This window comes from Grammomys surdaster, unplaced genomic scaffold (assembly GCF_004785775.1).
Source record: "Grammomys surdaster isolate TR1022 unplaced genomic scaffold, NIH_TR_1.0 139, whole genome shotgun sequence".
NCBI classification, from domain to species: Eukaryota; Metazoa; Chordata; class Mammalia; order Rodentia; family Muridae; genus Grammomys; species Grammomys surdaster.
The window spans coordinates 121,043-136,710 of NW_021604597.1; the positions used below are offsets into that span (position 1 = coordinate 121,043).

Sequence of the window (15,668 nt, forward strand, 5' to 3'; positions counted from 1 at the left end):
GATAGATAGATAGATAGATAGATAGATAGATAGATAGATAGATAGATTTGTATGCAATGTGCTTTTAGATGACCAGCAGTGTAGCTGGGATGAACACATCATAATTATAATTGTCTCACCACTGAGAAGCACAACGATCATGTGCTCCAAAGTACAGCTATCATAAAAAAAAACAAAGAAAACACTAGGTAATCGGGATATTTTTCAGCTTCACTGTAGTCCTCATGGACTACTGATATACATGCAGCATATGGTTGGCTAAAACATCAATATCTAAAATCAATATCTGAAAAGGTAGACAAAAAAGGAATGAAAGAAAGAACCAAACAGAAATGATTTACTTCCTACAACCTTCATTAACAATCAACCTTCCCAATACTTCCTGAAATAGATCAATGTATCTCCCACTCCAGAATAATGCACTTCTAGGGTGTCCTTTAGCATCAATGACCTTTCTGAGTTATTCCCAATTCCTGGATCACACTGACGACTTTGTTCCCGAAGGGAAATATCAGATCCCCTTACCTTTTTTGAGTGGTCACTCTTATATAATAAGAATTTATAATTTGGATCTATCAGCACATGAGGTGCTATGCGGACAGATAAAATGTAGGTGTCTAGATGATTCTTGGATGAGGTTTTGATCTTCAGTAACACACGAATTAGACGTTTGAGCAAGAGGAAGTTTTGTTGTGGCATCTTCAGTAGAATACTATACATAGAAATAGAGAATTTTACGGTTGATTGTCTTACAAGTAATGTTACTTACAAAACTCTAAATACAAATATAAATGGGAGTAAATATTTTGTAGACCAGCTCATAGTATAATCCGAAGTCAAAGGAAGTAAGAATATGCAGCTAAAGTATTGCCTAAAATATTTTCTGCAAATCACTTCTCCCTATAAAATTCTGTGAAATTTCTAAAAATTATGTGTGAAATTCTGCATACTACATGTAAAACTGCTACCCACAGAACTCAGAGAAATATGTCAGGTTTTCTGGAAATAGAATGAAAAAGATTGTTACAGTCCATATGTGTTCTGTGTATGGAAACATATTGTAGGTTAACAGTGAGCCATCTTTCTAGACAACATGGAGACATATTTAATATCTAATGTAGTATGAATCCATGTAACATGCTTTTGACACTCTGGAACATAAAGGGCAATGACCAAGCTAGTAACTGTGCTCAATGTAGTTACAAAAGCTTCTGCTACATGTAATGCATAGGTTCTGGTGTCCTGGGTAGAAATGGGAGCCAAAATCTCCTGTTACCTAAGAAATCATTCTATTGAGTATGATACAGGAAAATGATTCAAAGAAGTCAATGTTAACTAGACTCAGACTTCTTAAGGTAGCTATGTTGAGAAAGACGAACTCAGTAATACTTCATATTCCAAATGATAACATATAATAAACAGGTACAATATTCACTATATCCTGCTTTTAATATTAGGATGCAAATAACCCCCAGGTATTATTCACAGAAACTTATATTAATCTCTCTCATACAGGTACTCAAACCAATACTCTAGACTGACATGCACACAACTGTGTAGCATAGGCTGTCTTCCAAACCATGACAGTTATGATGTAGAAGACTCCCAAATGGTGGGATTACAGACATGGCGCAACACTCTTGCTTGAGAAATGCACCTGTTCATAAAGTGACTTTACATGTCTGAGCAAAGGGAACCTCTTGTATTAGGACTTAATTCCAGATTACAATCCTGTGAATGCAAGCCTATGTGGCTTTGAAATGTATTGCTTCTATTTTTGTGCAGTTCCCCAAGAAAGTACTCTATCATTACCTTTGTATAGCAGAAATTTTTCCAAGCAGAGAGTCCTGATCAGGGACACTAAGCCACTTTTCATATAAATCTGAAGAAAGTAAGCTTCCTTTTATATTTCCAATGAACTCCTTTTGTAAAGAAAAAAAAGACCAAGAAATAAAATGGTCAATATACACTGTAGAAAGTATTTGTGAAACATTTTTTTTGAAAATAGCACTTAAACCAGTGATGCTCTACTTGTGTGTCACAATCCCTTTTGTGGTCACATATCATATATCCTGTATATCAGATATTCCATGCATTATGTGTTATAATTTATAACAGTAACAAGGTATCAGTTATAAAATAAGAGCAAAATGATGTCATGGTTAGGGATGACTACAGCATATATATTAGTGAAATATATTAGTGTCACAGAATTTGGAAGACTGAGAACCACTGCTTGAGACCACTCTATTTTCGTTTCTTTTTTTTTTAGACTCTATTTTCTTAAGAGATTCCTAACCTGTCACCTACCGAAAATTTTGGCTCAAAAGATGAACCGACAGGCAGGAGCTTATGAGATCTTGCCTAACACTAGAATCAAAGAAGCAGAATTGTTTCTGCATTACCAATGAAATAAACCTAATATCTGTTCAAATCACCTTTCCTGACTTCTAGTCCACACTACAACATGTAATCAGAGATCTGCACTCCACTTCACAGCCTGAATCTCTGTCTGTCTCAAAGCAGGCCAGCTCCTGTGTGGGACATTCAGACAGGAGCCTATTACAACTGCTCTCTGAGAGGCTTCAACCAGCAGCTGACTGAAACTGAGGCTCACTACCTAACATTGGATGGAGTTCAGGAACTCTTATGGAAGAGTTAGGAAAATGATTCAGAACCCTAAAGGAAATAGGGACTTCACAATAACACCAAAAATCAAGTAACCGAATCATTGGAAGCCATCAGGGACTGACCACCAACAAAAAAGCATACAGAAGCTGCATCATGACCTATGGCATATATGTAACAATTGTGTAGCTTGGACTCCATATGGGTTCCCAAAATGAAGAATGGGGGCTATCCCTAAAGCTGTTGACCTTCTGTGTAAATCCTTCACAGATTTGCCTTAGTAGGTGAAGATGTAATGCACCTGAAGACATTTGATGTAATAAGGTGCTAGGAAAACCAAGGGGCCTCCAACCTGCCCAGAGGAGAAGGGAAGAGACTCTGTGAAGGGTGAAGATGTAGGAGTAACACTCTAGTTTTAGAAGAAAAAGCTTCATCCTAATTATATGATTTGTTGAATCAGTACTTTCAGTTCACAGAGTGTAAAGTTATAATATACATGTACACCTTGCTTATAGGTCCACCTGGAATAGTGGTGAACTTTCTTACTTGAGCACCCTATTTTACATGTAAGAAGGTCTCACAGTTTCATATCATAAAAAGTGTAAATATTCAACCATTTAAACTAATTAAATTAAGTGTCAGCAGCAGTTTGTTTGAAAGAGAGAAAACAGTCTTTGTTCATGAAATACCACAATTAGAAGTCTCCCACATGTTCCTGTGTCTTTAAATTGCTCTGAATACACATGGGTACCTACAGTTATTGATCTTCACTTTCCTTCCCATGATGAGGTTCGTCATCTCAGGCAATATGAGTCAGACACTTTTGACAGGCTCAAGTACCATGGAGGGATCATTCAGTATCTTTGACTAATGATTTTATGCATGCCTACTTGCATAGCTTTACCTTTGTCTTGATGTCTTGGGTCTTTTCTCCACAGTCTACTGAGTAGAAAACTCAGATCATGGCCCAAATGAAATTAAAATAATGATATGTGTTACAGAGTTACTGCTGCTCACTGAATTAGACTAATTAGGCTAACTCTTGATTATTTGACATGGGATTAGGATGGCAGTATCTGGCAAAAGTAAAAGTGCTGCTTTATTTTTTGGTAGAGAAGAACAACGATTTCATGTATCTATTGGACAGAGGGTAACATCCAGCTCTTTCATAACCAATTATCAGTCTGTGGTCTTCTACCTATTATGTACTACGGTTATTTCTGAGGAAACCTTTTTTTGGTAAGTATAATTTAAGACATGTATTTTGTAAAACACACTTTTACCACTATCATTACTTGTTCTTCTATTAATTCACATGGTATAGTTATAGAGGTGACATCACTAGAGACATTTGTAATGGCCAAACAAAGCCCATCTGATGTATGAGTAAGTTAACTTCTGACAGAAGGTGTTCACTTGTGTCTTTGTGATGAATCTTTGAGCTTGTCAGAATTTTACATCCCACGCATCTTATTTGGAGATCATGTGTCCATTGTTCAAGGAAAGTGTCATCACCAGGTAATCTCAAGGCCCAAAAGCACATATGCATCTCTAGAAAGATGCTGAATGTTAGTGATGCAGAAAACTTCCTTACCCTTAAAACTGAAGCTATAGTGAGCACACATTCCTCATTCCAGTTAATCAGTTCTTCATTGTAAATCCTATCCCTCAGGGAGACGTGTAATTCTTCTGGTACATAGCTGAATATTTCATCAGTATCTTGTCCCTTTTCTGCAATTATGGATAACATATTCTGTGTGGGATAAGGACAAACTTCTATTATTACAGATCCAAACATCTGAAGCAAAAATATGTCTTCTAAGTTGAATGAGAGCCATGACAATTATGGATGAAGAGCTATAACTGAGAGGAATGAAGAAGACATTGAATGTCTTTTTCTTTTTTAGCTTTGAAATATATTTTGTTCCAAATCCATTTTTCCCAATTTGAACCATCAAGGTTTTCTACGAATCAGATAATCCTCTAGATTGAATCACACTTCTGTTAACTAAAGCATTTTGGTGAATGTTCCTCTTTTACTTATTCCATTCTTCCTTGAATAATTTCTGAAGCATGTCACTCTAAGTTACAATTAGGATAATACTCTTTCACAGATCAAATCACTATTTTATTTTGGGTCTTTTCTAGCCTCTATTATGAATCATAACATTGTGTTTTCAAGAAATCTTTCTTTTTTCAGTATACTTCTGAGACTTTTGTATCCTTCTTCTGTGACTCCTTATTTTCAACTATCTATATCTAAAGATGTTGTCAGATGTAAGAACCCAAGCAATAATGACTTCAGGCCATGGGTAATTTTATCTGCAGTGTCTACCACATCAGAGCTCAGCAGAGCACCATTCTTGAAATTCATAAGCTAACTATGAAAAGTTAAAACATCCAGAGATGTGTTAAAATTATGCCAAATACACTGCAAATATCTTCCTAATTATAATGACTACCATTGTAGATTTTAAAACTATCATGAATCCAATAGTATTTGGCATGGCATTCAAGATGGCTCCATACCCTTAAGTTCTTAACCTCCTTCCAATAAGTTCCATAGGATAAAAAGCATCTATCTGTTCTTTCAAATCCTTATCTAAATCCTCCAGTATATTCAACACATTAGTAACAATTTTTGCAAATTGATTAACAAAGTAGCTGTCTTAACTTCTTGTGTCACTTAAATTGCAGAAGCATTGTTGCTAGCAATTAATGTAATTATAGCTGCTATACCAGCAGTAATCAAGCCCACTAACCTCTTGCTTCTGCTTAAAGTCTGACTCATTTCTTCTAGTACTTGCAAGCTATTTTTAGGATGCCAAAGTTCTGTGATCTACCTTATTTAGAAATAACATCTGAGGATAAATTCACTAAATAATCTTAAAATGAAAATATGTTAGATTTAAATTCAATGACCTTAAACTTTCTGAATCCTATAAACATACACAAAGACAGAAACACAGAGAGATATACACCCAGAAACACAAAAACAGACACACACACACACACACACACACACACACAAAACCATATCATGTGGAATAAATGTGGATGTATGTGGATGTTGGAACTCTGACACCAAAACTCAACGGATGGCTGGGCCTAACTAAAGATTCAATGAACTAACTTCCAAATATGTCTCTGAAAATGTCCAGAACCAGCCTTCCAAATGAAGACTGTTATGTCCCATATTAGATTGATTTCTAGACCAGTACATGATAAACCCAAGATAAAGTTAGGGCATTATCTGGATTCCAAACAGATGTTATCACATGTGTTAAGGCTCCTTTAATTTTCAAGTTACAATTACTTTTGTTTCATCTACATTACTTAATGTAAGTTGCATTGATAGTGTACTTTCTAATAGTGTTAGTGTGTTGAAACCTGACATGTCTTTGACAGAAGTCTATCAACCAGATTTTGTTTTATTGCACTGAGTATCACAGAAGATTGGTCTTCTGAAAAAAGCTTGCAAGTACGGGAAGAAGTGAGTCAGGTTTAAGCAGAAGCAAGAGGTTAGTGGGCTTGATTACTGCTGGTATAACAGCTTTGATTTCATTAATTGCTAGCAACACTAGTTTGCAATTGCTGTGACACAAGAAGTTAATATAGCTATTTTGCTAATCATTTAGTAAAAAGTGTTGCCAATGTGTTGACCTAGTCAACAAGAGGATTCAGATAGGCATTTGAAAGATCAGATTGATGCTCTTTGTCCTATTCAAATTACTGGAAGGCAGCTTAAAATTTAAGAGTAAGGAGTCTTCGCGAATGTTATGCGAAATATCATTGGATTTATGTTAGTCCTGCAATTTACAGTGGTAGTCATTATAATTAGGAAGAAGTTTGAATGACACTTGCAGTGTATTTGGCATAATTCTAACATATCTCTGGATATTTTAACTTTAAATAGTTAGCTTATGAATTTAAAGAATGCTGCATTGCTGAGCTTTCATGCAGTAGATACTGCTGATAAAACTACATATGGCCTTAGGTCACTATTTCTATTTTGGTTGAGCTTCAAGTATTGTATATATAGCTTGATCCTGCTAGCCCTTATTATCTTGGGAATAATTTCATTACTGCTCATCATGTTAAAGCTTTTCTTTAAAAACATCAACATGGTGGCAGCCAAGGGACATGCCTTGAACCTTAAAATGAACTCCTTAACAGAGTGATTAAATTAACAAGCTGGCAAGTCAAGGACAGGTAAGGGTCTGCAAGAGCAAAAAGGCATTGCTTTTGAGAATGCATACTCCATGATAGGTAAGGAAGGCATTCTTGTCAGAGCAACCTAAGACAAGCTAGGTCTTATTAATAAAATAAAAAAAGAAAGCCTTTCGGGCTGCTTGGAAAGAATCTGACATTCGCCAAGGACAAGAACATAGGCTTCAAGCAGGAATCGGATATTAGGCAAGAACAAAGATATAATTTCATGTAGGAATCTAAATCTTAGGCTAGAACAAAGAAGTAATTTTAGGCTGGAATCTAAATATTAGGCTAGAACAAAGAAATAATTTCAGACAGGACTCTACATTATAGGCTAAAACTAGGAAGTAGGCTTCAGACAAGAAAATGACTTTGGGCTAGGACTGGGAAGTCAGCTCAGATATTTTGGTCATCTTGATAAGCCCTTAGAAACAGTGATCACAGGGGTAACCATGTAATTGTGTTTTTTGCCTTGCTTGTTCTTGGACTATTTGTGTTTATTTTCTTGCTTGTTAATTGACTATATGGATCTAAAATATTGCTAGATGCTCAACCTAGAACTGACCTTAATACTTGTATGTAATTAAAATGGTATGAAAGCAAAAAGAAGGAGGGAGGATGGGATAGAGTGTTAGAAGGAGGGGAAAGGGAGAGAGGGGATGACATCTGAAATGTAAATAAATAAAATATCCAATAAAAAAATAGAACCGAAGGAAATTTCAATCATTCTTTCAGGGTTTCACTCTGTAAAAATGATGAACATACACAGATTTACTTCATATTTTCTCTATTTCAATTGGTTACATTATTACAGTATTCAGCTATAAAATAACTAAGGAATGGGTAGTAATTCTAACATGACAAACTTGCTCACATACAGCATAAATTACTGGCATAGGCATTGTGCTAAAATAGATGCTGGACAGTAAATGAATATTTCCAATAAAAATCTAGTGGCATATTGAAAATAGACTAAGTCATATTACATAGTAATTATATACAGTCCACTAGGATAAAAAGATCAATATATAGCAAAGAACAATGGGTTTATCTAATTCACTGATAAAACCAAATAAAGGTCTATAGATAATATTAATTTTAAGATTGCATAATCTCAGAGGCAATGATATAAAGGTAGACTCTAGGGCAATACAGAGTCATAATGCAGCAGAAAGAATTGACAGTTGGAGAATCAGCAGGGCACTTCCAAAAGTCCATTTCTTCCAACAAGCTGGTAAGCTTGGGTCTTTGTTGAAATCAGTGTAAAGCATGGAAATACTATATATTTTCTTTCTTTTTATTTTTCGTTTCATTAAATTATAAGACTAAATTCAGGGAAATTCATTTCTATTTTAAAAGGATCTTACCCTCATGAATAGTATATTCATCAGTTTGATGAAATAATTGACTTAGAACAAAGGTTCTCAGAAATTATATGAAATAGAACAGCTCTAGAAATCCAAAATGAAACTCACAAGTAGCGGAGAAGGCAGCATTCTTTTCAAGCAAACAATGGGTGGATACTCATGAAATACTTGTTCTTTCATTGGCGCTAGTGGATTTGTAGAATGTGCTTGTTGGGTTGTATACACATTGCCTTCTCCTTTATCTGTTTCTAACAAAAAAGAGAAATCGATATTTGTTGTAATTGTACTCACTTAGCCCTTGCATATCCTTTACATTTTATATCCTGCATGCCTCATGCATCACCACAAATAAACAGAAAATAACTAATCAGTATTCAAGCACTTATAATAATGACATTGCTTCATAAGGCACTGGATATCTAGTTGTATATGGCCCACGTTTCTGGTATAAAAACAAAAACTCTTTTTCTTGCTTTGAAAAATGCATATAGGTATTAGACTGAAGATATAGAATAGTACCAATCTTTTATTCCACTTGTGTGAATTTCTGACTGAACAGCCATGGGCAACTGTAAATTAACAGCAGTATCTGCACTTCAGAATACAACTTACCTGACTGCATTTCTATTACAGCCCTTGACTTCACTCCTGAACCTGACCCGTGATTTCAAATCTGAGATCATAGTGTATATGTCTCACATACTGGTATATTATGCTATATTTTAAGACTTGCATAGCAGAAAAACATGGTGGCACATGCATTTATTCCAAGATCTCAGAAGCAGAACCAAGAAGATCTCTCTGAGTTTGAGGTCAGCCTGGTCTACAAACTAAGTTTCAAGATAGCCAGAGTTTTAATGTAGAGAAAATCCAATTTGGTGTTGATTTGTTATTCAGTATATTATGCACATCTAAGTTAATACTTCATATATCAAAGTAAGTGATTTATCCTTAATTTATTGATTAATCTCATTTCTGGGTTATACCTCTTATATAAGCTCAGGACCAGTGGAAAGAGTTATAAAATTTTGAGGCAATTTTTAACAATAGAAAGTTATCTATAAAACACAGGTGAAGTTTCTCTTCACATGGTTTGGTACATTCTTCATTGCTATTTGCTATAAATGACATTTTCGTTGCTAAATGATTCTAATTTTAAGTTATGGTAGTAGAACATGCACACATACCTATCACGCCCTCAGAGAGAAGAGGAGATGGGCTTCTTGGCAGTGTATAGTGGCCAGGGGTACACATCTTGCCAATTGGGCAGCTGCTGACTGCATGCTTGGTTTTCTTTATATACTGGACGTTAGTTTGAGGATTCTGGGAACTTGAGTCCTTTGTTCCATCAGTAATGCCTTCATGGAGAAGAGGAGCAGATCTACACTTCTGCGGTTTATAACGGCCAGGAGTATACGTTGTACCACTAGGGCAGTTGCCGAGCCCAGGTTTTGGTTCCTTCCTGTTTGTGATGTTTGATGGCGTGTTCTCAGTACATGAAGCTCCTGCCCCATGTGGACTAAAAAGTGACGTTTCGTACCACAATAAAACTAAGTCAACTCCAAAAATTTTGGGTGAATTTTCGATCATAAATGATATGAGAGAAATCTGTGGAAAAAAGGGGAAAACACAGAGGGTCTCTGTCATATTGCATTGTTGCAAATCACATTTTACTTATGAGTCTAGGAAGGTAAAAATATGGAGTTCATAATTCTGAAAACAAAAAAGGTCAGTGGTTTTAAATTTAAGAGGGGATTTTTTGTTAGATGATAGTGAGATCAGATGTTCAATTGTGATCAACCCAGTGCAATGGCATATAAGGGGATGATTTCCAGTTTTCACATTTTCAATGCCAGTATGGAATACATACTGTTCACCTGAGTAACTTTGATTGCAGCTGACTCATTAATGGCTCTGTATATCGGTGGGGATACTTATAGAAAGGCACAAGTAAGGAGGGAAGAGGACCTCTGAATCTCGGCACCATCTTATTGAAAGTTTAGATTACATTGCATTTGTTTTGAGGAGGAAACTACTTGGAAATAAAGTAGAATTTCACATCCTATATACTGATTACATCAGAATTCAATCTTGATAGCTGACCACAGTACCCAGGAATTTTTTATCATGTCACAGCATTTTATCTCACTGAATATGTCTAATGATATTCTAATCACATTTTTGCAAGAGGCAGAGACAGTGAGCTCAAATATCCATTTATATTTTACTTACTTAAAATGCACCAATGATTCTTTCTCTACAGAAGAACACCATTCAAAAGTCTGTTTATTTTACAAAATAAAACAAAACCAAGACCAACAACAACAACAACAAAATAACCCAGACTATCAGGATCATCCTGTATTCCTTTCTGATTGTAAAACCTTATCAAGCTAGAATTAAAGTTCATATCTAATTACCTTTTTGGCAATATCATTTTCCAGAACTTCATTGTGGTATCTAGGAAGGCATAAGATGTATGGGGCTATTGCAATTGATAGATGGTAAGATGACATATGGTTTACACTAGAATTTCCTGCAATTTTATGCAATATTCTAAAAACTTGTCTCAAAAGGGCAGCATTCAGTTGTGGCAGTTTTTCTAAAAGACTGAACAAAGAGACAGTTATTTTAAAACAAGTTTACTCAAATTGTAAATATGAAGAAAGGGGACAGAGTAGTTGTTTCTTATGTATGAACATCCATGACTCAAATGAAAGTAAGAATATATACTTGAAATATTGCCTGAAATATTCAGAGGAAAAAAATGACAAATTTAACGGGAATACAAAGCTGAGATAATAAGCACGGTCCACTGTGACTATCCAAGTCACACTTCTGCTTAAAAATTTCTTCTATGTTAGTGAACATTTGAATCCATTTGTTATCAGTACTTTTAGTGCTGTGATATATAGTCTCTAATGTGTGTAAGTCAATATTACTTCAATTTTGTTGATGTTGTGCACACAATTCGCCATTCAATACCTCTGCAGTGCGGTTAATTTTTGTTTGTTGTTGACCATTTGAGGCACAGCAAGCCACTCTTCATAAAGTTCTGAAGTCAGCAGACTTCCTTTAAGAGATCCCAGGAACTCCTTACAGAGAGAGAAAAAATATTTTGCAGAAAAAAATAAGTTATGGAGATGACTCAAAATGTAGTCAACTCTAAAATTGAGTTTAGTTCCCACTTTTTTCACAGCTATCAAACTTTCCTCTAGTTAGAATATTGACTGATATGAAGACCCAGTAAGTTCCATCCAACAAAACTGGAAAGCAAAGAACAGATATTCAGATGTGCTTGATTGCAGAAAAAATTCTTCTTAGCTCAATGTGTCTCTAGTGGACAAGTGAGCAAACTAGCACACATAAGAGATCACTACCTCAAATCAATGAATATTTTTCAATGCCAGAAATATACAATCATGGAAACTACAACAAAGACAACCATAGTAAGTTATTTTCTGATTTCTGAGGTGTAGAAAATCATGTCTATGGGTGTTCCCAAAACGCATCTCCACCCAACCTAAAAGGGGGGAGTTTTGCCCCTAGACCAAGCAGAGAGGGACCACCCAGAACCCCCTCTGACAGGTGATCTTAATTCTTGCTTAGGCTGCGAGGCTAAGCACTGCAAGGGAATATAAATAAAAGATAAAAATATCTCTCTGGGTTTCCTGAGGGACGAGCCTGACTGCATAGGGGTTGATGTCAAAAGTATCCCCTCTCCAGGAAAAAGACAGTGGGACGGGTATGGCCCTCATGACTCACTGGACAACCACAGGAGGACTGGAGCCATTACAAGGTCCCCTTCAAGTACTGGAGGTCAGGCCTCTAGCCCCGCCTTCACAAGTTTAGAATTGCCACAGCCCTTCTATACTTAGAGAAGGGAGGAGATGTCAGGGGCAGCCTTGCTTACACACTGAAGGCCTATAATCAGCCATAGTCCTAAAATCAGCAATAGGCCTGTCATAAATGTGTACTAACACCAAGTCTTGGGTCTCAGTGGAAATACATTGAAACAGATGGCTATAAGCTAATGTAAACAGGCAGCTTTTGTGGAAATTTACAAGCCTGAGTAGTCATAGACCTTATAAATAGGTAGCCTTGGCAGACAATACCAACTTACATAAGGACAAGTGAGTCATAGGCAGAGTCATGGTGACTTGTCCCCTGAACCTTCACCCAGACAATACCTGGTTCTGAAGATATCTGTATTCCCCCGAACACCCACACTCCATTGTCATTCCCTTCCCCACATCCTGCCCTTCTGTGTTTATAACCCCTGTGTGAATGAATTACGATTTGAGAAAAAATAAATTATTAAAAAAAAGAAATAAATCATGTCTATTACTCAAGCATAAGGTCACATGAGGTTGTGGCTCTTAGAGAATATCCTATGACCATGTCACTAAACAAGCATGATTTCCATCTCTGTTGCATATTTTAAGCTAGTGTTTATACCCATACATCAATAGATAATGGTAGCCTATACCCATATATCAAAGAATATTTTTTTGCCAATGGATGGAGACTATTACAGAAAACCACAGCTATTCAAGTACAGAGAACAAAATATTCTTTGGCTCCAAGCCCAACTGCACACATATTACACGCTAACTCCTGAACCTTGGTCTCCGAACATTGGTTAAAAGAGTTAGAAAGATTGAATACCAGAGGATCAGGAAAGTTGTTTTGAGATTGAATCTCCTAGAAATGAGGTGGAAGCTTCATTTTTGACAGTCCGACAATATAATATCCTTGTTAAAACAATTTCTGAACGAAACATTATCCACACTAGTAACACTAACTGGAAATGAGTAAATCTTGTGAAGACAAACTTAGAGATGAAGAACTGCAGGCACATAAATACTACAAAAAAAAAAAATAGAAAACTAGTGTTTCCCAAAGGGATCCCCCTAAAAATCGAAGCCAATCACAGTTTGGGAGCTCAGAAATAGTCCATATACAAAAAGGATAATGGACTTTTCAGGTCGTTTGAACATATTTATGGACTCATTTTTGTGTATAAAGAAATAATACTAAATGAAAATAGGCCATGTATTTTAGCAGAACTGAGGTTGAGGGGAAACAAATTTAGAACAAGAAAAAGGTAGGAGTGAAATGATATAATCGACTTTAATTTTAATAATAAAATTGAAAATATAATTTTATTGTGCTAACGGTATGGCAGAGTGATTAAGAATACCTGTTTCTTAGCTATGAGGACCTGCATTTGGGTACCAATATTTCATGAGATGGAGACAAGCAGATCATGAGAGCCTACTTGGTATATGGAGTAAAGGGATACATGAAGGAATCACATACTCTATACTGAGGAAGAAAAACCTGCCTCTCAGTAAAAAAGGAGAGAATGACAGAGACTGAAGAACTCTGGTATTCAAATGGGTCTTCTTAGGCATGCGTACCAGTTGAAACTTGTTTGCATGTTTGAAGTGACACTCCACATGACCGCATGGAAAAAAAATCAAATGAAATGTACTTAGTTACATTTCTGCTCATTCTGACTAGACTTTTGTTTGAATTGCTATTCCTTATATTGTGAATAGCAGAGGAACCTTTGAGCTACCTGATATCTCTCACACATATCTATTATCACTCATGGGAATGCATGATGAAGGAAACTACTCATGTAGACTCAGAGGAATCCTGAGGGGACATGATGCTAGGACTTTCCCTACCTTTAGGATCCACGCAACCACATGTACTGATTGATGCTTTATATCCACCTCTTCCCCAGAATCCATCTTTTTCTTTAAAGTTTTGCATGTTAGCCCATTGGGAGATATGTTAAATATTCCCTCTGTCGTGGGCCCTTTTTCATTTATGAGGGACAGGATGTCCTGAGAGGAAGAAACAGAAATAACTGTCACAGTTCAGGCAGTAGAGAGCACTATTTGCTATGAGAATCAGACCAATGGTGTGCACAGGTGCAGAGCACTGGCTGTCATGAACAAAGAGGACCTCAGATTATGTGCCTCAATCTTTTGTTGTACACATCCTACCATAGTATTAACAATGAAAGGTTAGGCCACAAGTAATTTTTATTAGATTTTTCTTAGGAGAGCCAAAGCTGAACCATATTAGACATACCAGAATTGCTGTAGGCATTTTGCCAGCTTGACAAATGGCACTCAGCTCTTTTCCAAAGAGTTTTCCACTCTTATCCACTCTTGGGACAGTGCACACTTGGTCTTGTTGGGGCACAGAGCTCCCATGGAAACATGATGTTTTATGAGGTTGTTTCTTATCATGTCTTTCCATTGCATCTAAGGAGGAGAGGAGATCATTACCTGGAATCTCTTTTAGAAAACCAAATTTCTATTGCATAATGACCCCATTGTAATGGAGTAGTCATCCTGTAGGGCCGATGTATTCTTATTCCATATACTCTACACTGTTATTAATCTTAATGATGTCTCTAAGACATTATCTAGTGTTCTCTAAGACATGAGCCATTGGGAATTCTCACAAAATAATGCGGTCTAAGTCAAATTTCATCATAAGATACATGATACCTAATTGAACATTTTTCCTGAACTATGTACAGGCAATTGCTTCAGTAGTCATATCTGTTTTCATATCCACCCTCCCTTTTATTCACATCAGTCAGTTTTCTATTGTCTTCAAATGTTATCCTGAGTTTCCTTGTTGAGCATTTAGAAGAACCATTGTTAAATTTCTCTCTTCATCAGTATGTCTCCTTCATGAGAACATATACATGACTATTTTGTTGAACAGTAGACCCTGGTTCCAGCAGTGTGTGTTCAAAGCTGAGATCAAAGTTTATTTTTCTCTTCTAAGTCTTCTTGTCATAAACTGGACCATAATGACATCTTACATATGCTACTTAAAACAAAAGTATTAAATGTAAACTAGGAGTAACATAAAAAATATAAAATAAAAAGTCTTTCTCAGTGTAGAGCATACTGGCTATTTGTCTAAAACAAAATAGACAGGCCTGATAACACAAGTAATATGAAACAGACTGAATATGATGCATAAGTTTGTGTGTGTATGTTTGTGTGTATTTGTTAACATCCATGTGAATTCAAGTGCATGTATAAATATAGACTATAAATGCATATATAAATAAATTGTTAGAAATACAATAGATTGAATGCAATAAAAAGTATACACATTATATGGGAGTAAAGGAGAAAATAATGAAATTATGCTGTTATTGAAAAAATTACTTTGAATATTTTCAAAAGTCCCAAAACCTAAGTATGAGCTCTATTTGAAATCCAGTCACAGGTGTAAAGAACACACAAAAATATGCTTTTTGAGTGAATACAACTGAGAGTAGGGTCTGAGCTAGGAGACTAAGATTACTTTCACTCTAGTCTGAAACAGATTATCTTCAATTCCATACATATAAATTTTCTATGTCTCTTGCAATACAATAGTTTAAGTGAAGTTCGAAGATCATTTTCTGCTTTGATC

The 15,668-nt window shown here is 35.9% G+C and overlaps 1 protein-coding gene across 1 annotated transcript in view; it reads right to left on the minus strand.

The window, feature by feature from the left end:
• LOC114617987 overlaps positions 1–15,668 on the minus strand; it is an 86,713-nt gene that overhangs the window by 54,294 nt on the left and 16,751 nt on the right. The window contains 9 exon segments of the mRNA XM_028763670.1: positions 526–712; positions 1,813–1,922; positions 4,223–4,381; positions 8,316–8,455; positions 9,395–9,815; positions 10,628–10,817; positions 11,193–11,302; positions 13,904–14,065; positions 14,316–14,491. Coding sequence (XP_028619503.1) covers positions 526–712; positions 1,813–1,922; positions 4,223–4,381; positions 8,316–8,455; positions 9,395–9,815; positions 10,628–10,817; positions 11,193–11,302; positions 13,904–14,065; positions 14,316–14,491 — 1,655 coding nt within the window.